We start from the raw sequence: 23,943 nt of genomic DNA on the forward strand, positions 1-23,943 counted from the left end.
TTCCATCTGGCAAGGTCCATGTGTATAGTCGTCTGTTATGCTGTCTAAAGAAGGTATTTGAAATAAACAAATCATTTGTCTTGCAGAAATCTATCAGGCTGTATAAGTCCACAAAATCATTGGATCTGGCCCTGCTAAAGCAACCACAGATGGGATTTGTAATGTAATACATCCAGGAGCTTTTTTCATAGCAATATAAATTTGTATTAAGTGATGTTATAAATATCCAAATGGCCCTTGGCAGAAAAAAAATGTCCCTCAACCCTGGCTTAGAGCATAATTCTATTTAATAAAATACTTTCTCTTTGAGGACGCTCTCTCTGTAACATTCTAGTACTGCGGGTGTTGGGATATCTGATATTTTCACAGTCTAGAGTAGTAAAATATTTCCTTTTCCAGAGGAGGTGAAATGTATCATTTTAAAATCTGCATTTGGGAGTTCCTAAAGCCAGTTTATTTGTTGTTATCCTTAATGTTCACTGAAAAGACTGCCAGTGGCAATTGGTTCTGGCCAATGGCGGATGATCACTAGAAGCGACCAAAAGGCACAGTTTAATGTGTGAATGTGTTTGGTGGTGGTGGTGTGCGGTGGAATTGGTTCCAACTCATAGCAACCCTGTGTAGGGTTTCCGAAGGAATAGAAGGCTATATGGGAGCAGAAAGCCTCTTCTGTTTCCCATGGAGTGATTGGCAGATTCGAAATGCTATCCTTGCAGTTAGCAAACTAGTTTATAATCCACTACTCTACCAGGGCTCCTTATGAATGTGTTTAATGTGCCAATAATTGCTTGTGTCCCTGGAGTGGTGAACAGACTCAGTTTAATGAGTTTTTTTCTGTGTGGTAGGGTTACTTGGGAGACAACAGCATCCTAGTTATAAACGTTAGTGTTTTTTTTAAATAAGGGAAAGCAGGTACTGACTCTATAGAATGAGATCCTGGTGACATAGTGAACTAAGTGTTAGGCTGCTGACCAAAAGGTCAGAGGTTTGAACCCGCAGCCGCTCCATGGGAGAAAATTTAATAAAGATTGTAGCCTTGGAAGCTCTGTGAACACTTCTGTCCTAAGCTGTAGGGTTGTTATGAGTTGAAATCAACTCAATGGCATTTGTTGTTTTTTAGTTCTAGAGAAAATGTAATGACAGACTAAGCTTTCCTGAAGTTGAGAACTTGAAAGGGGCTTCAGCTGACCTCAGGTCATGGTGCCCTGGTTCCCAGATGAAGAGGCTGCCACACCCTGGCCAGAACACCCCCTCCCCCCCACTGCATGCCACCACCCCTCACACAGACTGTGAAACTTTAAGTATATCCAACCTATATTACCCAAGCTGGCTGCTAAAATGAAAAGGTGTGTGTGTGTCTGCATGGATTAGGGCAAACAGTCACTGGCCAGATGGATCGATTTAAAACTCTTGCATATTACAGATACAACTTTTTATATCTCCACACAACAACTGGTGCTAGAATAAAAAAGTGTAATTCTAGATAGTTCTTAAGAAATCTTGATTTACCATGTTTCTGATTATACTAAGAAGATGAAATGAGTTTTAATTTTATATTAACAAAGATATTTAAATTGGAAATAATAACTCTACCTTTTGTTTATTTCATCCTAGGACGCTCTTGTAGACTGCTACAAACCAACAGAGGTAAACCAATCTCTCTTTATAAATGTCATGCTATAATTTGTTCTTTATTAAATCATGCTGTCGGTTTTCAAAGCTAGCACACAATAAGTGGGCTTGATTATGTGTGCATTCTAAGTAGTAATTATTCTCCATAAATGTGTATGTTTGAATGATACTAACTTCATTATATCTAAGCCTAAACATGTTTGGTACAGGAAGAGTTAAGGCTAATGGAATTGGGTATGATACTTGCTTTTATATCAAAGCCAAACTTCAAAAGGTTATTGTAAAAAGATTTTGAATTGTCGTAAAAAGTTTTAGGTTTATATCTGGAGAATACATTCTATTAGATTATAGGAATATAATTTTTAAAAGCTTAAAGCTGATTCATGCTTTCATAAGAATTAGCTTGCTGGAAGGAGACATTTTAGACTTTGGATATTTATCAAATGTGTAGATACTAGTGTGGGGAGAAAGATGAGGCCTTCTGTTCTCATAAATATTTACAGTCTTGTAAACCATGGAAACCCTATACAGGGCTGCTAAGAGTCGGAACTGACTTGCCAGAAGTTAACAACAACAACAACAAACCCTGATCCAGAGTCACTATGAGTTGGAACTTGCTTGATGACACACAGCAAAAACAATTTAGTTTGCAGTGTGAAAAATAGTGATTATTAGTCTAATTAGAACAGTACTGTTACAGTGTTACGAATGATTGAAAAGCATAAATTGTAGAAATTAAGGTTTGGGTTATAAATAAAACTATTAGCAAAAGAAGTTTACTCAGGGTGTATCCATGATAAATCGGAGAAGTTAGACAACCCAGCACATTTGGGAGTTTCTCTGTAACATCAAAGCATTGTTGTTGTTAAGTGCCATGAAGTTGGTGAGTCGGTTCTGACTCACAGTGACCTTGTATAGGGTTTCCAAGGAGCAGCTGCGTGGGTTTGAATATGCCAACCTTGTGGTTCGAAGTCCAGTGCTGATCCTACAGCGCCACACCATGAGTCCATAGGCATTGGTGTTAGACTTCTGAGTTTTATGTGGTAGTATAATTATGGCATGAGACGGAAACATGCTTTTATTGGAATGAACTCTACGGCAGTGGGTTTGGTTTTGGTTTGAGGTCTGTTACTGAAGTGTTTTATGATGGCTTGGTTTGAGGCTATTACTTATTTAGCTTTCTTCTTACACTCCCAATTTCCTCTTTCATTGCTCATGTGTTATAGTCCTAGAGACTTTTTAATTTTAATTTCTTGCCTCACCTTAAAGGTGTTATATTTGGTATTCATATATTTGTGTATTATATTAATATATTCTCATCTAGAACACTAAGCTCTTTATCTGCTAGTTCTTCTTGCATTTCTAAGCATGTGTTTACCACTATTTTTTCTTTAATTATTAACTTAAGGTAAAAGATGGAGAGCTAGTTTTCTTTTCCATCCTCAACAAAGGTAGCTGTTTTGCTAACTCAGTTGTTGTTGTTGTTAAGTGCTGTTGAGTCAATTCTGACCCATAGTGACCCTGTATGGATTTCCAAGGAGCAGATGGTGAACTTGAACCACTGACCTTACAGTTCAAATGGCTTTGCAGTCTGGTGCATTAACCCACAGTGCCACAAACTCAGTAGTTGAGGTTTATAATATTAGGAGTTAAGCAAATGTTTTTCACTCCTAAGCCAAACAGTGAAATCTGACCACAACTCCATTGTTGTATTGCTGTTGTTCAAGTCCATCAAGTTGGTTCTGATTCACGGTGACCCTGTGAATAACAGAAAAAAAATGTTTCCCAGTCCTGTGCCACCCTCACGTTCACTCAAACAAATGGAGCCCTTTGATTTTCCTGGGGTTGATAAGTCTTTCGTTTTATCTAGTGCCTATTGTTCACTTTTGTTGAACTCTTCAGTATCTGCATCAAACAATATCTATATGTCAGTGTGTTTTCTCTGTGTTCAAACAATATCACTGCCATCTTCCCTCCCCAAGACATTTTTTCCTGAAGCCCCTATGTAATCTGGAGACGATACTCAATGGGTCTGTTGAGTGGCTACTGTCCTCAGATTTTACTGCTTGCGTTTGTTAGATGTGTAATTTCTTAATTTCCCAGCCTTCCTTGTTTTCGTTAGAATATATCATCCAGGACTTTTTTTGGGGAAGGGTGTACATAGGAGGTAATTAAAAAAAAAAACAAAAAAAAACTTATATACTAAAAAATATTTCAGTCATTTAGTTGACAGAATTCTAGGATGAAATCATTATTAAACCTCAATTTAAAAATAATTATTCTATTATTATACTAGTACTACTTCTAGTGTTAAGCAATCGGATGCCATTTCCATGCTCCGTCTTTTATGTGGGATTATCTCCTGCAAAAATGGTGTGGTGGCCATGTCTGACTTCTTCCAGTTTCAGAAGAGGGAAGGAGAATCAAATTCAAAATCAGCTCTTAATGGATTTGTATGACGAGGAGCTTAGACATGTCTCCATCTTCCCACCATTCTGACACCCACTTTTGGCACTATAGTTTTCTGCTGGGTTCAGTAATCTCTTGCATAGGCCACACAGAATTCACAGACTTTAATCACAACTGTGGGGCCTATTAGGGAAGTGAACCGGGTACAAATGAGGATCAGAAACACTTCAGGAAACAGCAGTTCTCTGGTTAGGGACGCGTCTTCTCAGCTGTACCACAAGCATGTCTCTCTAGGCCATGTGGCCCCTTGGCGACTGCCTTGCTGGGGCAAGTGTTAGAAGCTTCTTTTGCTCCACTGATACAAGCCCTAAGGGTACTCAGCATTCATTACTCCTTCTGTGGGTTGAGTAGCCCGTTGCTTTTTTTCTCCATGCCACTGCCTCTGCCCTCTCGTGGTCCACAGGACGTTTTCTGCTCATGATTCTTTCTCTTGATGGTCTTGAGATCCTCTGTTTGTCTTCTGAGATGGCTCCTTGTAAAACTAACCGATACACGTGTTAGAGTCCCATATACCCTGTGTGCATGGTCTCACCCAGTCACGTGGTGGAAGTTAGAAAGAGTAGTGAAGAGCCATAATCCACTGTATCTCATCTCCGTATTTTGAAACTTTGCAGGTTCCACTCTGCTGTGGGCCCTTTCTTATTCAGACGCAGGGTTTCTTAGTCATTTCTCAAGCCGCATGTACCTGTTTTACAGAAATTGTCTTTTAGTATTTCTTGGCTAATTTATTCCTCAGTATTCTATAGTTCTGGCTCTTCTACTATTTAGATGTTAAATCTTTGGATTGTTCCTCTAAGTTTTAATTTTTTAAAAAAACTCTTTACCCTTTGTTTTCCATTTCTTTCATCTTTTGTTTTACTTTCTGAAAAGTTCCCCTCTTCTAGCTTTTCTAGTGATTTAAAAGAATGTTTCAAAGATCTTTTATTTATATATATATATCTGAGAATCCTTTCTGGATCTCTGTGTATTATTTCATTTAGCATGTCTTCTTGCTTCCTGGATGTGATTTGTTTTCTTTTTGAGGATATTAATCAGGCGTTTCCTTTTCTTGCTTTGCTTTTTATATTTTTAAGTTTGTTGATTTGTGCATCGACTCTATTTTTCTGCATCTTACCTTTTACCCGGTTTGGTCTGTCTGTGCTGACTTCTGCCAGTGTGGCCATGTGTGACTGTGAGGAGTCAGCAAGTTGATTGGAGAGAGAGAGTGGGTGTCAATAAGTCATCAAGCAAGCATGGCTTGCTCTCTGGTGGGGCCTACTGTGATCTGGCTGTAAGCCAGGATTATTCTTCCATGGTTTGTGGTGTGGAGGGTCTGGGCAGGGGCAGAGACTACTTCTCAAATGTCAGCATTTGGAAGTCTTGTCTCAGGAGAAATTGATTTTTTTTTCAGAAATTGACCCTCTCATTTCCTGCCTGAAACTGATGGTCTGAATTCAGGCTTTCTGGAAGCAGGGAGGGAGAGGAAGAAAGGGAATCTCATCATTAAACTCCTTGTTTTATCGTTGTTAGGTGCTGTGGAGTTGGCACTGACTCTTAGTGACCCTATGCACAACAGAACAAAACACTGCCCTGTCCTGCAGCAGCCTCACAATCGTTGCTACACTGGTGCCCATTGCTGCTGCCACTGTGCCAGTCCATCTTGTTGGGGGGGGGGTCTTCCTCTTTTTTGCTGACCCTCCACTTTACCAAACATGATATCCTTCTCCAGGGACTAGTCCCTCCTGATAATATGTCCAAAGTATGTGGGAGACAAAGTTAGGCCATCCTGGCTTCCAAGGAGCACTTCTTCCAACTCTTTGGGTACCCCAAAACCAACCAAACACATTGCCATCGAGTTGATGCTGATTCATTCAGCTCTTGGGGAAGGCTCTCTCTGACGTCTCTGGGAGAGGGAAGTCTCATTCCTTTTCTGGAGTTCTGGGTTCCTGGGTTCCTTGGCTATCTCCATGTGGCACGTGATACAAGGTAGAACTGCAGTCATTATGACTGTAATGTTTCAAGAAGCAGATTTCCAGGCCTTTATTCCTAGTGCTCATGTATTCATTTGAACCACCAGTCTTTAGGTTAGTAGTTGAGTATGTAAACCATTTGTGCCCCCTGGAGACCACTTTGGGGACAAGGCTTCTTTGCTTATAGATAGTACAGAACTAATATAAGGGTTTGAAGCAGCTACATATTTGGAGAGCAATTTTAAATTGTTGTGAAGGACTAGACAAGGAAGACTGGTGGGATTGTCACCAAGAAAGGCGGTGGGCTATGCCAACAGTTTGCTACGTGGGGGAGGGTTTGCTGATGGGAGGGGAAATAGACTGGTAGGGAGGCTTCATTATCCCCTTTTCTTTGGTTCTCTTCCTAAGTGTAAATGTTCACGGTTTAGTTTTTCAGTGATGTCTTGAGCTGCTATCACAGAAATACCACCCAGTGGGTGGCTTAAAAGAACAGACATTTTTTTTCTTACTTGTTAAGAGGCTAAAAGTCTGAAATCAGGCCACCAGCTCTCGGGGAAGGCTCTCTCTGGTGTCTCTGGTGTCTGTGGCAGACGGAGGTCTCGTTCCGTTTCTGGAGTCCTGGCCATCTCTGTGTGGCATGTACCTTCCCCTCCTTTTGTGCTCTGTGTGCCTGATCTGCCTTACATGGATATGAGCTTTTTCCCATAACAAAGAAAACCCTGTTCCCAAATGAGATTGCATCCATACAGAAGAGGGGTTAGGATTCCAACACATGCTTTTGGGGGGCACCACACATCCAGAGCCGGTGGGAAACGTTGGGCTTGCTGTTTTCTCACTGATAGGCTCTGTAGAAGCTGGCTGTAGGAATGCACCCCATTTTCTCACCAAAATGAGCGCCAGTTTTTGTAATATCTGTAGAGCATAATACTTACAGGTATTCACAGCCATACAATCAAATGAAAGTGGCATCTCTTCCCCTTGGAGCAGAAGTCCTCCTCTAGTCTCTCTCTGGAGCTTCAGAAACACAGAAGATGATGTTAGAGTTGTTCTTCAGTGTTCCAAAGGAAGAAAGTAGGAAATGTGGAGTTGACAAACAAACACCTCCGAGTTCTTTCTTGTTGTTAGGTGCCATCAAGGTGGTACCAACTCATAGTGACCTTATGCACAACAGAATAAAGCACTGTCCCATCCTGGTCCCAGAGTCGTGGCCATACTTGAGCCCATAGCTACTGCCATGGTGCCAGTTCATCTCGTTGGGGGGTCTTGGTTTTCTCCTACCTTTACTACAGACATGATATTCTTTTCCAGTGACTTGACCCTTCTGATAATAATATGTCCGAAGTAGGAGAGATGAAGCTTGGTCATCCTGGCCTCCAAGGAGCACTCTGGCTGTACTTTTTCAAACATAGATCTGTTTGTTCTTTTGGCAGTCCACACACAGTATTTTCAATATTCTCCTCCAACATCATAACTCAAATGCATCAATTCTTCTACGGTCTTCCTTATTCAATGTCCAACTTTCACATGCATATGAGTTTATTGAAAATACCAAGAGTTGGGACAGGCGCATGCACATTAGTCCTCAAAGTGACCCGGCCGTGAGGAAGGATGCCAGGACTCAGTGCCGAGTTTCCTAACATCTGATCTTGGCCTCTTGCTTTTCATCATGCCACTTGTGCCGGGATAGGGTTTCCAAGGAGCGGCTGGTGAGCTTGAACCACTGACCTTGCAGTTCAAAATGACATTGCAGTTCAGCTCATTAAGCCACAGTGCCACACCAGGACTTCCTGTCCTATCTATACTGAACGTTAGTCTTCTGTGGAGGTGCTATTTCTTATCTTATCAAAAGAATTTCTGTGCAATTATTATGTCAGTTTGAAGTAAGAAATATATAGCAGACATCTATGCAGACTCAAGTGCATCTCATTGCAGAGGTGGTGCAAATGGTTAAATGCTTGGCTACCCACTGAAAGGTTGGCAGTTCAAATCTACCCAGAGGTGGTGACAGTCACAGCATTGAAGACTCTGGAGCACAGTTCTACTCTACAGCACACGGGTTGCCCTGAATGTATTGACTTATTGGCAGTGGGCTTGGGTTTTTTTGTTGTTTTTTTTCAGAGGTAAAGTGGAGGGAGGAAAAAGTATTTAACATTGAATTAGGGGTTAGGGGCACTAGCACAAGCGTGTGTTCTCATCTCTTTGAGTCTCCATATCTGCTCTATAATGAGGCCTGATGTGGCACTGCAGGATAATGCTCTGGACCCTAAAGTCAGTTTGAACTGCAGGGTTGGCGGTTCAAACCCACCAGCTGCTCCTTGGAAACCTTATACAGGGTCACTATGCATTGGAACCAACTCAACAGCACTTAACAACAAAAACACCTGGACTCCTGGTGTGGCACTGTAGGATTAGCACTGGACTGTGAACCACAAGGTCAGCAGTTCAAACCTACCAGGTGCTCCTTGGAAACCCAGAAATCCTATGCAGGGTCGCTATACATGGAAACCGACTTGACGGCAGTTAACAACAATAACCAGTGGTCATCTCGAAGCATTTTTATAAAAACCATTTGCAATGATGATAATGTTAGTCATAATAATAATAATAGCAAGTCAGTATTTTAAAGTACTTGATACCTGCTGTTGTTATTAGGTACAGTTGAATCCATTTCATCTCATTGTCAACCTATGTATACTATGTACAACAGAACAAAACCAACCAAACACTGCCCGTTCCTTCACCAGCCTCATAGCCATTGCCATGTTTGGGCCCGTGACCGTGCCAGTCAGTCCAGCTCATTAAGGGTCTTCCTCTTTTCCATAGACTCCCTTTACCAAGCATGATGCCCATTTTAGGGACTGATCCCTATTGATAACATGCTCAGAGTATATGAGACTAAGTACATCTTGCCATCCTCGCTTCTAAGGAGCGTCCTGGCCGCCCTTCTTCCAAGAAAGGTTTATTTGTTCTTCTGACAACCCATGGCAGAACTCATTCAATATTCTTTTTTTGAAAATGAAGGTTTACAGAACAAACCATCAGTTATATATTCAACAAATCTATACTTTGTTTCATTTCAATGATCCCAAATCTTTCAATGTAACGTTCTTACCCCACTTCCTCCCTGAGATTCTGTTTTCCATTCCTTCTTCTTTCCCAATCCTTCTGAATTCAGTCTTTAGGTAAATGCTGCCCCCCACCCTTTTTTCTTTTTTATCTCACATGATTGAACATTCTGTGGTGTGTGTTGGCCCCATTATCCAATATTCTTCACCTACACCACAATTCAAAGACAACGACTCTTCTATCTTCTTGATTCATTGTCTTGCTTTCCTAGGTATATGGTGGTGGTGGTATGCCACGGTGTCGGTTCCAACTCAGAGCGACCCTGTGTAGGGTTTCCAAGGCTGTAAATCTTAATGGGAGCAGAAAGCTTCATCTTTCTCCTGCGGAACAGCTGGTAGTTTTGAACTGCTGACTTTTCTTTTGAGGTTAGCATCCCAATTCATAACCACTACGCTACCAGAACTCTTTACTTAGTCCTCAGTTAAAGAGGTCTTGTGCAGAGTTTGCCCAATACAATACGTCATTTGATTTCCTGACTGCTGCTTCTATGGGCGTTGATTGTGGATCTCAGTAAAATGAAATCCTTGACAACTTCAGTAGTTTTTATAGTTATCTTGCTGTTGCTTAGTGGTTGTAAAAAGTTTTATTTTCTTTATGTTGGGTGTAATCCATACGGAAGGCATTGATCTTCATCAGTAAGCACTTCAAGTTCTCTTTCAGTTAGCAAGGTTGTATCATCTGCATATTGTTATTGTTGTTGTTATATGCTGTGGAGTCGGTTCTGACTTATAGTGACCCCTGTACAGAGTTTCTGAGGCTACAAATCTTTACGGGAACAGAAAGCCTCATCTTTCTCCTACGGAACTGCTGGTAGTTTTGAACTGCTGACTGTGAGATTAGCAGCCTGATTCATAACCACTACGCTACCAGAGCTCCTCATCATCTGCATATTACAGGTTGTTAATTAGTCTTCCTCCAATCCTGATGCTGCATTCTTCATCACATAGTCCAGCTTCTCAGATTATGTGCTCAGTATACAGATTGAAGAAGTAAGGTGAAACAATACAACCCTGGTGCATGTGCACAACTATCCTGATTTTACATCATACTGTCTCCCCTTGTTCTGTTCAAATGACTGCCTCTCAGTCTATGGACTTGCAGAACACTTAATTTTACTCATGTGGAACTTTACAAAGACCAAGAGGAACTTAATATATGCTAGGCACCAATTAATCTGTCATACTCATTAACTCATTTAACCTTCACAACAATGCTATGAAGTTAATACTCTTGTTAACCATTAAGGAAATCGAGGTACAGAAAGGCTATATAATTCACCGAAGGTCAGCTGGTTAATAAATGGCGAAGTCAAGATGTATATGAAAGCACTTTTAACATAAAGCTTGTCACATGTTGTTGTTGTTAAGTGCCAGTCAAGTTGGTTCTGACTCATAACGAGCCTATGTAGGGTTTCCATGAAGCACTTAGTGGGTTTGAACCGCCGGCCTTGCAGTTCAAACCTACCTTGCGGTCTGGTGTGTATTCTACAGCACCACACAGTAAGCTCTTAACGTGCCTCTGGAATCTGAGTCTATATAAGGGAATGCTTCTTCTTTACATTTATTGTTGATTTCCACTGAGTTGATTCTAACTCAGGAAATGTTAATATACAAAATGCCCCAATTCCCCAATGATAATATTTTTTTGAATGATTAAATAAGAAGAGTAGACTTTAAAGGATCTGCTAATTCTTCAAAGGAGCTCTGGTAGCATAGTGGTTACGAATCAGACTGCGAACCACAAGGTCAACAGTTCGAAACTACCAGCTGTTCCGTGGGAGAAAGATGAGGCTTTCTGCTCCCGTAAAGATTTACAGCTTCGGAAACCCTATACAGGGTCGCTATGGGTCGGAACCGACTCCACGGCACATAACAGCAGCAACAGCACCTAATTCTTCAAGGAATTCCTGTGTGGTGCAAATTGTTAGCAAGCTGGGCCCCTAACCAAAAGGTCAGAGATGTGAGGCTACGCAAAAGTGCTTTCAAAGAAAGGCCGGGTAGTCCACTTTTGAAAAATCAACTCATGAAACCCCTGATGCCTATGGGGTTGCCGTGAGTTGGCACAAACTCAGTGGCTAATGGTGATGGTTGGTAAGTACCATCATGTCTGTACTGACTTGTAACGACCCCACACCTATATGGTTTTCGAGGCAGTAAATCTTTGCCAGAACAGAAAGCCTTCTCTTTCTCCTGTGAGTGGCTGTTAATGCTCAAACTGCTGACCTTGTGGTTTGCAGCCCAGTGTCTATCATAGGAGCCAGCATACTCCCAGTGGAGGTGGTAGAGTGCTAAGTGTCCAGAAGTGTGCATGTTGGTGGTATGTCACCTTCTGCCATATCCGCTGGGTCCACACTATCATCTTCTGTGGGTCACAGGATCAGAAGAAAGGGACTTGTATTTCTCCTTCCCCTTTTTGATTTGTATTTCTAAACCCTGAACTCTTGCCATTTTTATCTGTCTTGATATGGACACTTCAAAATACAGGGAGCCTTGCTGTTGTTGTTAAGTGCCGTCAAGTCAGTTCTGACTCATAGCAACCCTGCACAGGGTTTCCGAGGAGAGGCTAGTGAGTTTGAACTGCCAACCTTGTGGTTTAAATGGACCTTAAGGTCCAGTGCTTATCCTGTAGCGCCACGCCAGGCCTTAGCGGACATAACTGGTGACCGCACTGATAGACTGGTGTTTGCATTTTCTCCCCCAGTTGCCATTTCTGATATGTTGTTAAGTACTCTCAAGTCAGTTCCGACTCACAGTGCATCGGAGAAACCTGTGTAAGGTTTCTGAGGAGCGGCTGGTGGGTTTCAACTGCCGACCTTGCAGCTCAAACCAACCTTGCAGTCCAGTGCTTTATTTTATGGAGCCTTTTGTTGTTAAGTTCAGTGGAGTTAATTCCGACTCACAGCAACCCTGTATAGGGTTTACAGGAGCGGCTGGTGGGTTTGAACCACCAACCTTGAAGTTCAAACCAAAGTTATGGTCCAGTGCTTACCTACAGTGCTACATCAGTACTATTTGTTGTTGTTGTCAAGTATTAATGTTAAAATGTTGTTGTTGTGGTTAAGTGTCTTCGAGTCAGTTAGACTCATAGTGATCCTGTATAAGGTTTCCAAGGAACAGGCAGTGAGTTTGAACCACTGACCTGCGGTTCAAACTGACCTTATGGTCAAGTGCTTAAACTACAGAGCCACACTTAAATGTAGAAAAAGGAGTTTCCTTCTATGTAATGCCAGAAGAAAAGGAATAATTTTCATTTGGATATCATCTGTATTTGATTGATACAGCCTAGAGGACATGGTACAAATCAGGGGTGAGTATTGAGGCCAGCTAGCCCCGAGGAACTGTGTGACTGCCATGGTGACCACATGGCTCTTGTGTTGTTGTTGTTAAGGGCCGTGGAGTCGGTTCCAACTCATATCAACCTTGTCTAGGGTTTCCAAGGAACAGCTGGTGGACTTGAGCTGCTGACCTTGCAGTTAGTAGTCCAGTGCTGATCCTACAGCGCCCCACCTGGCTGCTTGATTGGCAGTTAATAGAACCAATCCAGGTAGTGAAGTGGAGGGAGGGCAGTCCCAAGGACATCTGTACCTGGGAGGTAAGCTAGAAAGTGTGCTGTGGGAGTTGATTTGGAACACCAACAGATGTCTGTAGCCCCCATTACAGTCCTTTATCTCTTTGGTAATTCTTAAATGGCCTCCCTCCCCAACTCTCATCCTGACTTTGCATGGTGATCAAATCTGTGGGTAACATAGACGCACCACATTGTACTGAGACAAAGGACAGAAGATGCACTTTACATAATGGGACTGGAGTGTTGTCAGCGCAGGCAGGAGGCTTTGAAAAATCTGTTTTATAGTCTAAGGCAGTGTGTGGTCTCTAGCTGCATCTTTGTACTCTGATAAACATCCTATTTTTCTTTCCTTGGATTTGTTTCATTTCTGTAAAACAGAGTTTGTGATATTATTACCTTTCATTTAAGAAACCAAAGCCTGTAAATTGACACTCATCATGGTAGCTTTGTCTTTATAACCAAATCTGCAAGTAGGTGATGGGGGGCATTTCCGGGTCCAGTCATCTGCTGGCTTTTGGGGGTGTCATGGTCATGTGTTATAAAGGATAGGGATGTTTGATGCTGGTTTGCAAATAGAAGTTGACCGTGCTTTCTGAAGGCAGGACTGCTCTGTCATTCTGGCTTTGGGGCTAGGAAGATGGAAACATTCTCTTGATGTGGTGTCTTGGTGATATCAGGTCACTTTTATGAGAAGTTTGGTGGTGGCCATTGCCATCTTGTCCTGTTCATATCCAATCTCTGTCCTTTGAGCAGTTTAGGCTATCGTTTAAAATTGTTGATCAGCTTTTGTGTGTGTGGAAGTACACGGACATGTTTAGATCCCTGTTCACTGAGCTGATTAGCGTGCAGAGAAAATACAGGCTGAGTATTTGCAGCATAGAAAAGCTCTGTGGGTGACTAGAGGAGACACAGCTGGTATTTGGCTGCGTTCTTTTTATTCCTTTGTTCAACAAATGTTTTTTGGACATCTCTGAGCCTCAGTTTAGGTCCTGAGACTCAGCAGGGAATTTTGGGCTCATTTTTTTGAATCCCATATCTGGTCAGGGATAAGGCCACATGGAAGAATGGTGAGAATTTAACTGCTTAAGAAATATTTAAAAAGGATAGAAATACTACACTGGCAGCCGATTCAGTAGTTCTCGGAATTTGGAACCAAATCACTTAACAGAATGTGATGGTAAGGAATCTATAGCTTTGGAGCCCTGGTGGTGCAGTGATTAAGCACTTGGCTGCTAACTGAAAGGTCAATGGTTTGAACCCACCAGTTGCTCCTCAGGAGAAAGATGTGGCCGTCTGCTTCCATGAAGATTTATAGCCTGAGAAACCCTGGGGCAGTTTTACTTAGTCCTGTGGGGTCGTTGTGCGTCAGAGTGGATTGATGACAGCAGGTTTGGTTTGTTTATTTTTAATTTCTATTTTAAGCATACTTCACATTTATTTTTGACTCATAGACACCTGATGTGACAGGGTACGAGTACCTCCAGAGGGTTTTCTTGGTTATACTGTTTATGGAAGCAGATTGCCAGGGTCTCTCTCATGGAGCAGCTGGGTGGGTTTGAACCACCAACCTTTCAGTTAGAAGCCATGTACTTAACCACTTGTACCACCACAGCTCCTTTTAGCCTGGTAGACAAAGGGATTTGGGTCCCAGTAGGTCAACTGCTGCCACACTTTCTACGCCCATTTGAAAGAGCCCATGAGTGGTGGAGCTGTCGTTTGGTGTAAACTTGGTCTACATTTGCATCTAAATCCTGTGTTTTGTCTATGTTGTTGTTAAGTGCCATCGAGTCAGTTCTGAACCATAGTGACCCTGTATAGAGTTTCCAAGGAGTGGCTGGTGAGCTTGAATCACCGACCTTACGGTTCAAACTGACTTTGTAATTTAAGAGGTATTGCTACTAGGGCTGTAGTTCATATAAGCATGGGTCTGTTCCAAAGACAACAGGTGTAAATGTGTCTTCACAATCAGTGGATGGCTGCATGCAAGTTAGCTCAGTGAGACATTTACTGAGTCTCATTTTGTGTATCTTCAAAAAAAAATCCATCATGGCTTCTGTGGGGATCTGCTGAACCAGTTAAATTCAAAGCAGAAAGTTCAGCTCAGAAGGGTCTTGGTGGCTATTTATTGGAATTCCAAAGATGTAATCTTGATAGAATTTCTCAAAAGACACAAAACAATCATGACTTACTAAAATGATACTTTAAGAAAATGGAAAACTATATTGGTGAGAAAAAGGCTAGGAAAGTTTTGCTGAGGAATTTCTCCATTACAGTGTACCTGCTAATATTTCAAGGGTACTAAGGGTTGTTCTATAAGAATTTTGTTGAGAAACCTGACCCCATCCACCCTACGGTCCTGAACTTGCCCTTTCAGACTTCTTTGTGCTCCCCAAACTTAAAGAACATTATGATTTCAGTCCCTTGAGAATGTCAAAACTACCACTTTGTCATTATGTACATCGAAGAACACAGAATTCTTCAGGGAAGGGTTAGAGGTATGGAAAACTCCTTCAGAAGTATATAGACCTAGATGGAGGAGATATTGAGAATATCATTTTACATTTTGATATTTTTGTTAAATAAAAACTCTATGATTTTATAGCAATATTATTTGGCTTACCTTCATATTTCTCCTGACCTACCTTTAAACTCTTGCCAGGCAAGCAGAAGCCCCTTTGTATATTACAGGCAGTTCCTGCATTATGCACAGGTTCCATTCTCGTGCCTGTCTTGAAGTCGAATTTGTACATACTTGGGAAGAGTTAAGTATGGTTTTTAGTATACAGCGTACATTTTTATGCATAAAAATCACTAAAGAAACACCTGCAGGTACACCAGAATGTTTTTAACATACTTGTTGTTGTAAAGTGCCATTGAGTTGGTTCCAACCCACAGCAACCGTGTATAGGGTTTCCCAGGAGTGGCTGGTGGGTTTGAACTGATGACCTTGAGGTTGATTGTCCAGTGCTTATTCTACAGCACCACACCAGGACTCCATGACATACTAATATGGTAATAGTAATAAAATGTTTTAGTGCACATTGCCAAGTAGCACCTGTTTGTAGTTATGTACCTTGGATTTTCAATGTAACTGGCTCTACTGGCCTTGGTTCATAACTGTGGGATGTATGTAAGTCAGAAGTCCAATCTAGAAGTGTTAAGTAAACTGCCAAACACATGCAGTCATGGAACAAAACGAAATGAGTTTCCTGGCCCTTATTCAGCCCCCTTAGAAGCAGGAGGACCACAGTAATAATAATGATGAAGGTAGTAAAAAATGGTGAGGGAGGGAGTTGAATGAAGAAGAAAGACATGCCATTCTTCCCAGTAACTGTTCTGTCAAGTCAATTCTAACTCATGGCAGGAAAACTGTTCTCCATAGATTGTCAGTGGCTGATTATAGCGGTAGATCACCAGGACTTTCTTCTGAGGTGGCCTCCCAGTAATTGTTGTTGTTAAGTGTTGTTAAGTCAGTTCTGACTCTTAAGCGACCCTGTATAGAGTTTCCGAGGAGCATCTGGTGAGTTTGAACTGCCAACCTTGCGATTCAAACTGCGACTTTGTGGTCCAGTGCTTATCTTACAGCAGCACACCAGGACGCCTCCCACTGATTATCGGTATTTTGAGAAAGGACAAGATGGAGGAGTCACTGGGTTTAAAGGTCAGCTGACCTGCTTAGCATTTTCAACTGACTGCTTGTGTTTCTCTGGGTTTTTCTTCATGTCATGAAATTCAGAAGGAATGATGTTTTTAAAGACCAGATTAATGCTCCATTGAAACAGCGTCACATTATCATTTTGTGTTTTAGTTGATCTGGACAGAGGAATGGATGTGATTCAGTATAATTAGAAGACAGTTTGACCCAGGGCTTTTGGATTTCAGTATCCTTAACGTGGGTGCCACAGCCAAAAACAAATTTCACAGTGTTTGGGAGCAGGTTCCTTTTGTAGACAAGATTCGGGTATTTGTGGCAGATAATATTCTCCTTTGTTGATAATTGGGGCCTTGGCAAAATTAGTTTACTTTCCTGAGTGATTATAAAGTGGGGAATAATAATTGTGCTGAATTTACCCCATTTATTGTCTGCTGTGGTTGGATATTTTTCCATATGGATTTTATTTTACGTTATCTGAATTTTAAGTAGATGGTTTCTGAGAAATGTCCTAGTGATGAGGGAAGAATTAAATGCCAGTAAGTTTGAATCTGATGAGGGTGCATGAAATTTCTACTTCATATAAACAAAGGTTAGAATTGGGGGGAAAAATAAATTGGTCTTAGGGCAGTGGTGTGAATCTCTAAAGTAAATGAATGTGACTATTCACCACCAGAGCAAATTAATCTTTAAAGGCAGGTCATCAAGGAAATAAATGGACAACATGATTGTCAGTGATTTTCCGTTAAGGGGGAAGAATAACCAGGAAGGTGTTATGACCTTGAGGAGGTTTTCTCGGCAGAAGTCATTATAACAGAAGCAGCAGCAAACCCTTGCCCCTAGCAGATTCATAAGCCTCTTTTCAGATAATGAAAAATGGAATGAGGTCTGATGTGTCCCGTCAGCAAACCGCTCCCAAAGATAAACACTCCCTTCCTCTCAAAAGAGGGGGAATGAACTATCTCAGTGGTGCATGCTAATGGCATGTTCTAAGGGTCATCCATACCAATCCCGGTGTCACCCTGGGCTGGGGACACGCCTGAAGTGTGTCCCACAGTATTGATCTGCCGCCTGCCTGTTTGGCCTTTTGTGTGCCCTATACAGTCAGTTAATTAAGTCTTATGGTGTGATTTCTTAAATGCATAGTTGGTTCTTTGTGTGAGGCCAGGCTGCTGTTTGGAACCTTTTCTAGGTATCACCTCAGAGCAGAGATGGGGAACACCCAGCCCAAGGGCCATGTAAGGCCTGTGTTATCATTTGGTCTGATGCTGCCAAGGCAACCAGCCATCACACTGTTGTGGTTGAAAGTCCCATCGAGTTAGTTCTGACCCATAGGTGACCTTGCAGTTCAAACCGACCTTGTGGTCCAGCACATTAAGCCACAGTACCACACTATGACTCCTAGCCATGGTGGTTATGTGCTGTGGAATCGGTTCTGACTCATAGAAACCTTGCAAAGGGTTTCCGAGGCTGTAAATCTTTACGGAAGCAGAAAATCTCATCTTTCTCCCGTGAAACGACTGGCAGTTTCGCAGCCTGACTCGTAACCACTACGCTACCAGAGCTCCTTAGCCATCACATTAGAAGTGAGTTCAGTCAAAGCTTGACCAAATATAGCAGGCTAAGTTTTAAGTTGATAATTTTGTATGGCCCGTGAATGATGTTATATTTTTTGGCAGAAAAATGTTTCCCAGCTCTGCCTTAGAGCACCACATGCTATCTTCTATTTCCCTTGTGTATTTCAGCATTGGTGCATCTGGGAATTCTTCCCGTCCCCCAGCCCTGTTCAGTCACACCTTGCCTGGTTCCCATGCTGAATGCCAGCGCGTTGGGAAGAAGAGTCAGGTAGTTTCTTGACGCTTCTGTGAGCAGTTGTCACTTGGCAATGAGACACAGGGCCAGGGGCAGATGGCACCTGTGAATATGCATGGTAAGGAAGTGACTAGTGCATTCAGAACCTTAGTGGTTCAGTAGTTCAGCCCTCAGTTGCTAATCAAAAGTTGATGGTCAAACACACCAGCTGCTCTGTAGGAGGAAGAGGTGGCAGATCGTCCATAAAGATCACAGTCTTGGAAACCTTATGGGGCAGGTCTGTTCTGTCCTACGGGGCTTGCTATGTATGAGTCGGGGGACCAACTTAATGACACCAGGTTTGGGTTGTAAAGCATATTCAATGGAGGACGATGAGATGAAGACACACATGGCATTTGTGTGATCCTTATGGTCCATGAGAGCTGAGGCCACAGAGGATAGCACTGCTATCCTGCCTGCTGCTGCTTTTAAATAACTGGGACAAAAAGCGTCAGCACCAGAGTTCTGCTGGATGTCCTCTGTGGGAGTGTGCATGCCTCTCAGAGCTGCTGTGGATGGCAAAGGACCAGACAATGTTTTGTTCTGTTGTGTGTAAGGTGGCTCTGAGTCAGTACAGACTTAACAGCACCTGACCACAACAGCAAACCGTATCACATGATGTGGTGAAAACTTACCCTACAGATTAGTAAGTAAGCACCAGTAAGCCCATGCTTACCTTGCTATTGGGTTATGTGCCTGTGTCACCAGCCACCGCAGCTCGGGGACTAGTCACCAGTTGCTGTGGCTGGTAACTAGTCCCCAAGCTGTGGTGGTGGGGTAACTAATCCCGACTAGAATAAAGTGACTCAGAGCCACTTTATACACAACAGAACGAAACATTGTCTGGTCCTTTGTCATCCTCACAATTGTTATGTTTGAGCCCATTGTTGCTGCCACTGTGTCAGTCTGTCCTGTTGGAGGTCTTCCTCTTTTTTGCTGTCCATCTCATTGGGGGTCTTCCTCTTTTTTACCTCCCCTTCACTTTACCAAGCATGATGTCCTTCTCCACAGACTAGTCCCTTCCTGATAACATGTCTAAAGTATGACAGACAAAGTCTTGCCATCTTATATTCTAAGGAACATTTTGACTACTTTTTCCAACACAAATTTGTTTGTTCTTCTGACAGTCCATGGTATTTTCAATATTCTTCTTCAACACCTTAATTCAATTGCATTGATTTTTCTACAGTCTTCCTTGTTCATTGTCCAACCTTCATATGCGTATGAAGCAATTAAAAATACCATGGCTTGGGTCAGGTGCACCTTATTCCTCAAACTGACATTTTTGCTCTTGAACACTATAAAGAGGTCTCGTGTAGGAGATTTGCCCAATGCAATAACATCCTTTGATTTCTTGACTGCTGCTTCCATGAGCATAGATTGTGGATCCAACGAAGTTGAAGTCTTTGACAACTTCAATCTTTTCTCCATTTATCGTGATGTTATTTGTTAGTCCTATTGTGAGAATTTCCATTTTCTTTACACCATGATGCAATTCATACCGAAGACTGTAGTCTTTGGTCTTTATAAGTAAGTACTGCAAGTCCTCTTCACTTTCAGCAAGCAAGATTGTATCATCTGCATATCGTAGGTTGTTAATGGTTTTTCCTCCAGTCCTCATCCCATGTTCTTCTTCGTATGATATAGTTTCTCAGATTATTTGATCAGCATACAGGTTGAATAAATATAGGATAGAACCTGGTGCATACCTTGCCTGATTTTAAACAATTCACTGTCCCCTTAGTCTGTTCACGCAGCTGCCTCTTGGTCTGTGTACAGGTTCCTCATGAGCACAATGAAGTGTTCAAGAATCACCAGTCTTTGCAATGTTATTCATAATTTGTTATGACCCACACGACTGAATGCCTTTGTATAGTCAATCTAAAGCTCAGGTAAGCATCTTTTTGGTATTCTCTGCTTTTAGCCAGGGTCCATCTCATGTCATTCTGTGTCCTCTCCAGAATCTGGTTTGAGTTTTGGTCAGCTCCCTGTCAGTTTACTGCTGCAGTCAGTTTAAAGTTATCTTCAGCAGATGCATGTTGCTCGGATGTGACATTAATCATATTGTGTGATGGTTTCCACATTCCATTGGGTCATCTTTCTTTGAAATGGGAACACATGTGGGTCTCTTCCAATCAGCCATCCAGGTAGCTGTCTTCCACATGTCCTGACATAGTGAGTGCCTCTAGTGCTGCATCAGCTTGTTGAAACATTCCAGTTTGTATTCTGACAGTGCCTTTGCTTTCTCCAACTCCTTCAGTGCTGTTTGGACTTCTTCCTCCAATCCCACTGGTTCTTGATTATATGGTGCCTGTTGAAATAATGAACATCGACCGATTCTTTTTGGTAGAGTGACTCTGTGTATTCTATCTAGCTTCTTTTGATGTTCCAGCGTCATTTGATGTTTTGCCCATAGAATCCTTTAATATTACAAGTCAAGGCTTGAATTTTTCCTTCAGTGCTTTCAAATTTCCTGCAGATCATAGATTACTAAGTAGGCACGAGTAATCCCATGCTTACCATACTTACAGGGTGCTGCGTTCCTGTCAGGGATTGTAGGTTTGAAAAGGAAATTTGATTCTGTAGGGAGATGCTGTGTGGCGTTGGGAGAGAAACATATGCTAGCGGTACCTGAAACTGAATCTTTGATGTGATGAAAAGAATGTGAAACTGTTCATACAGATTAGTAAACACAAGTAAGCTCATGCTTACCTTGCCTATTAGGTAATCCAACACTGGTTGGTGAAACCGAATCCTGAGCAGTGATTTGAAGCATTTCTTTTCAATGTCTTTTTGTCAAAAAAGGAATCCTAATCAAAGGGTACCACGTAACAGCTGTTTAACTTATTTGTCTGTTTTAAATGACTTGAAATGCTTGCAGAATGACCTCTGTGCCTTGTAATTATGCACAAATCAGTGATCTATAAGGAGGTTAGGGTTCCTCCTTTTCCTACTTTCCGGTGGACCCATCTGTTTCTAAGCAGCACATTATTATCAATGAGAACAGCAGATGAACTACTCTCTGAGTGACTTGGGAAAGGTACCAGATGCCTGGGTATGGTGATAATTACAAAATGGGGGTCCATCTGTCACTGTCTCTGGTGTGGCCAGAGTGGGCGAGGACAGTGGAGGCTGAAAGCGGCAAGGGCCCCCAGGGGGTGTTGCAGGGACTCAGAGCAGAACCACAAACTTGTCCCCTCTAAGTGCCCTGCAGCTGAGCTTTGGGGCCAAATGCCTGTGGTCAGGGCTGTTGCCCAGCCTCTCAGACACTGCTCTGCTTTTCAGTGGAGGACAAAGAAGGAGAAAATCATGCTGGTCATCTTCCTATGTTCAAAGTCTCTCATAAATCAGGTGACTGCTATTGTTAAATGCTGTTGAGTCGGTTGTGACCCATAGTGGCCCTGTATAGGGTTTCCGAGGAGTGGCTAGTGAGCTTGAACCACCGATCTTACAGTTCAAATGACTTTGCAGTCCAGAGCATTAACCCACAGCATCACACCAGGACTCTTAAAGTTTATTTTCCAAGCTCACTAGAAATACGTTTTTTCTTTTCTTTCTATTGCTACTTTAATCTCTCTTGTGTGTGTCTACGTGCATGTGTGTGTATATGTGTGGATCTGTGTATGTCTGAGTGTATGTGTCTCTGTGTGTCTGTGTGCCTGTTTGCATGTGTGTCTGTCTGTCTCTGTGGGTATACAAGTGTTTCTGTGTATGTGTACGTGTGTCTCTGTGTGCACCTGCAAATGTGGGTCTGTGTCTGAGTGTGTTTGTGTGTCTATAGGCATGGTATGTCTGTCTCTGTGGGTGCACAAGTGTCTGTCTCTGTGTCTGTGTGTGTGTGTGTGTGTGTGCGTGGCTGTCTCTGTGATGGAGCATCTTCCCTATGTCCTTCTTGTCTCCCCTGACCCTCCCCACCACAAGTCTGGATAGTTTTCCTGGACTAAAAGAGGAACCTCTAGAACCTTCTTCCATGCAAAATTGTGGTGTACCCACACAACGGAACACTTCTCTGTGATATAAAGGATTGAATGACTGAGATGCTCAGTGACATTGATGAACCTAGAAACACTGAGTGAAAGAAAAAGCCAAGCAAAAGAAAATAAATAATAAATGATTTCATGTTTATGCAATACACACTAACTTATAAATATAACTGGGATCTGGGATGAAGGATGAACTGTAGGAGGAGACAGAATCCCTCAGAGATAGTGGGAACTTTCTGCATCTAGACTGTGATGGCAGTTTTGTTGTTGTAGCCAATAGCGCTGTGGGTTAATGTGCTGGACTTCAAAGTCAGTTTGAACCACAAGGTCGGCAGTTCAAACTCACCAGCTGCTCCTCAGAAACCCTATACAGGGTTGCTATGAGTTGGAACTGACTCAAAGGCACTCAACACCACCACCACCATGGAATGATACACTCTAAGCACTGTTACGTGGGCCCTGACTTATAGAGACACTGTAGAGGGCTTCTGAGGAGTGTCTGGTGGGTTTGAACCACTGACCTTGTGATTAGCAGTCTAGTACTTATCCTATAGTACCACACCAGGACTCCACTTTACACGTTGTTGTTGTTAAGTGCCATAGACCTGTTTCCGCCTCATAGCGACACTGTATAGGGTTTCCGAGGATCAGGTGGTGAGTTTGAACCTGTGACGTTGTGGTTTGCAGACTAGTGCTGACCCTTCTGCGCCACACCAGGAGTGACTTTATATAGAGCCAGATTATTCGTAACTTATTTCTCAGTAAAGTTGATAACCCTATGGGTCAAAGTGGTCCAGCCTCAGCCAATTATTTCCAAAAAAAAAAAATGACCAAAAGGTATCCTTACTGGTGTCAAACGAAGAGCCTTAGGCAGAGGCAAAGGGCTTGGCAGTGAAGGGATCTAGGTAATGCAGTAAAGAATGTAGGTAGAATTCTTTTCTGGGTAGAAACTAGCTTGCACTGGATAAAAGTAACACTCTGATTTCCCCCCTCTTCTTCTCCCCTCACCTCCTCTCCTTCCCCCTCTTTGTCCTTGCCGTAATTTCCTGGGGCCGCTATAACAAAAAATACCACAAAGTGCATGTTGAAAGAACAGAAATGGCTTGTCTCGTAGTTCTGGAAACTAGAGGTCCAAATCAGCAGCCCTGTGGTTCCTTCTGGAGACTTGGAGAGAGAGGAACTGTTCTGTGTCTGTATCCTAGCATCTGCTGGCTGTGGACAATCCGTGCTGTGCCCCATGACTCTTGTGTGTGTGTCTTCATGTGGATCCCCACTGTGTGGCCCTGGGTCTGTGTCCTCATCTTTTGTAAAGTGCTGTTCAGAAGGGATAAGGATGAGGACCCATTCTGCTCCAGTGTTGTTGTTAGGTGCCATTGAGTCCGCACTGACTCATAGCGACTTATGCACAGCAGAACGAAACAATGTCCGATCCTGAGCCACCCTCACTATTGTTACCATGCTCAAACCCATCGATGCTGTCACCTGGCCAATCCATCTCATTGTGACTTCATAAATTTAACATCTGCATGGGAACATTTTCTTTCCACAAACAAGACCTCATTCATCAGGACAGCAGTTAAGACTTCAACGTATCTTTTTGGAGACACCATTTAATGCATAGCAGTCCTGCCCTCCTCCCTCACTTCCCTCCCCCTCTTCACTTCCTGCCCCTCCTTTTCCACCCCCTCCCCACTCCACTCTTTCTCCTCCTCCT

General features: G+C 42.5%; 1 protein-coding gene across 1 annotated transcript in view; it reads left to right on the forward strand.

The window, feature by feature from the left end:
- Window positions 1-23,943, forward strand: part of PPP1R14C (protein phosphatase 1, regulatory (inhibitor) subunit 14C) — a 181,192-nt gene that overhangs the window by 149,399 nt on the left and 7,850 nt on the right. Inside the window, exon 6 of the mRNA XM_006872082.1 lies at window positions 1,615-1,647. Within this exon, the coding sequence (XP_006872144.1) occupies window positions 1,615-1,647 (33 nt within the window). The remainder of the gene's footprint in view (window positions 1-1,614; window positions 1,648-23,943) is intronic.

The sequence above is a fragment of the Chrysochloris asiatica genome, unplaced genomic scaffold (genome assembly GCF_000296735.1).
Source record: "Chrysochloris asiatica unplaced genomic scaffold, ChrAsi1.0 scaffold00182, whole genome shotgun sequence".
NCBI lineage: Eukaryota > Metazoa > Chordata > Mammalia > Afrosoricida > Chrysochloridae > Chrysochloris > Chrysochloris asiatica.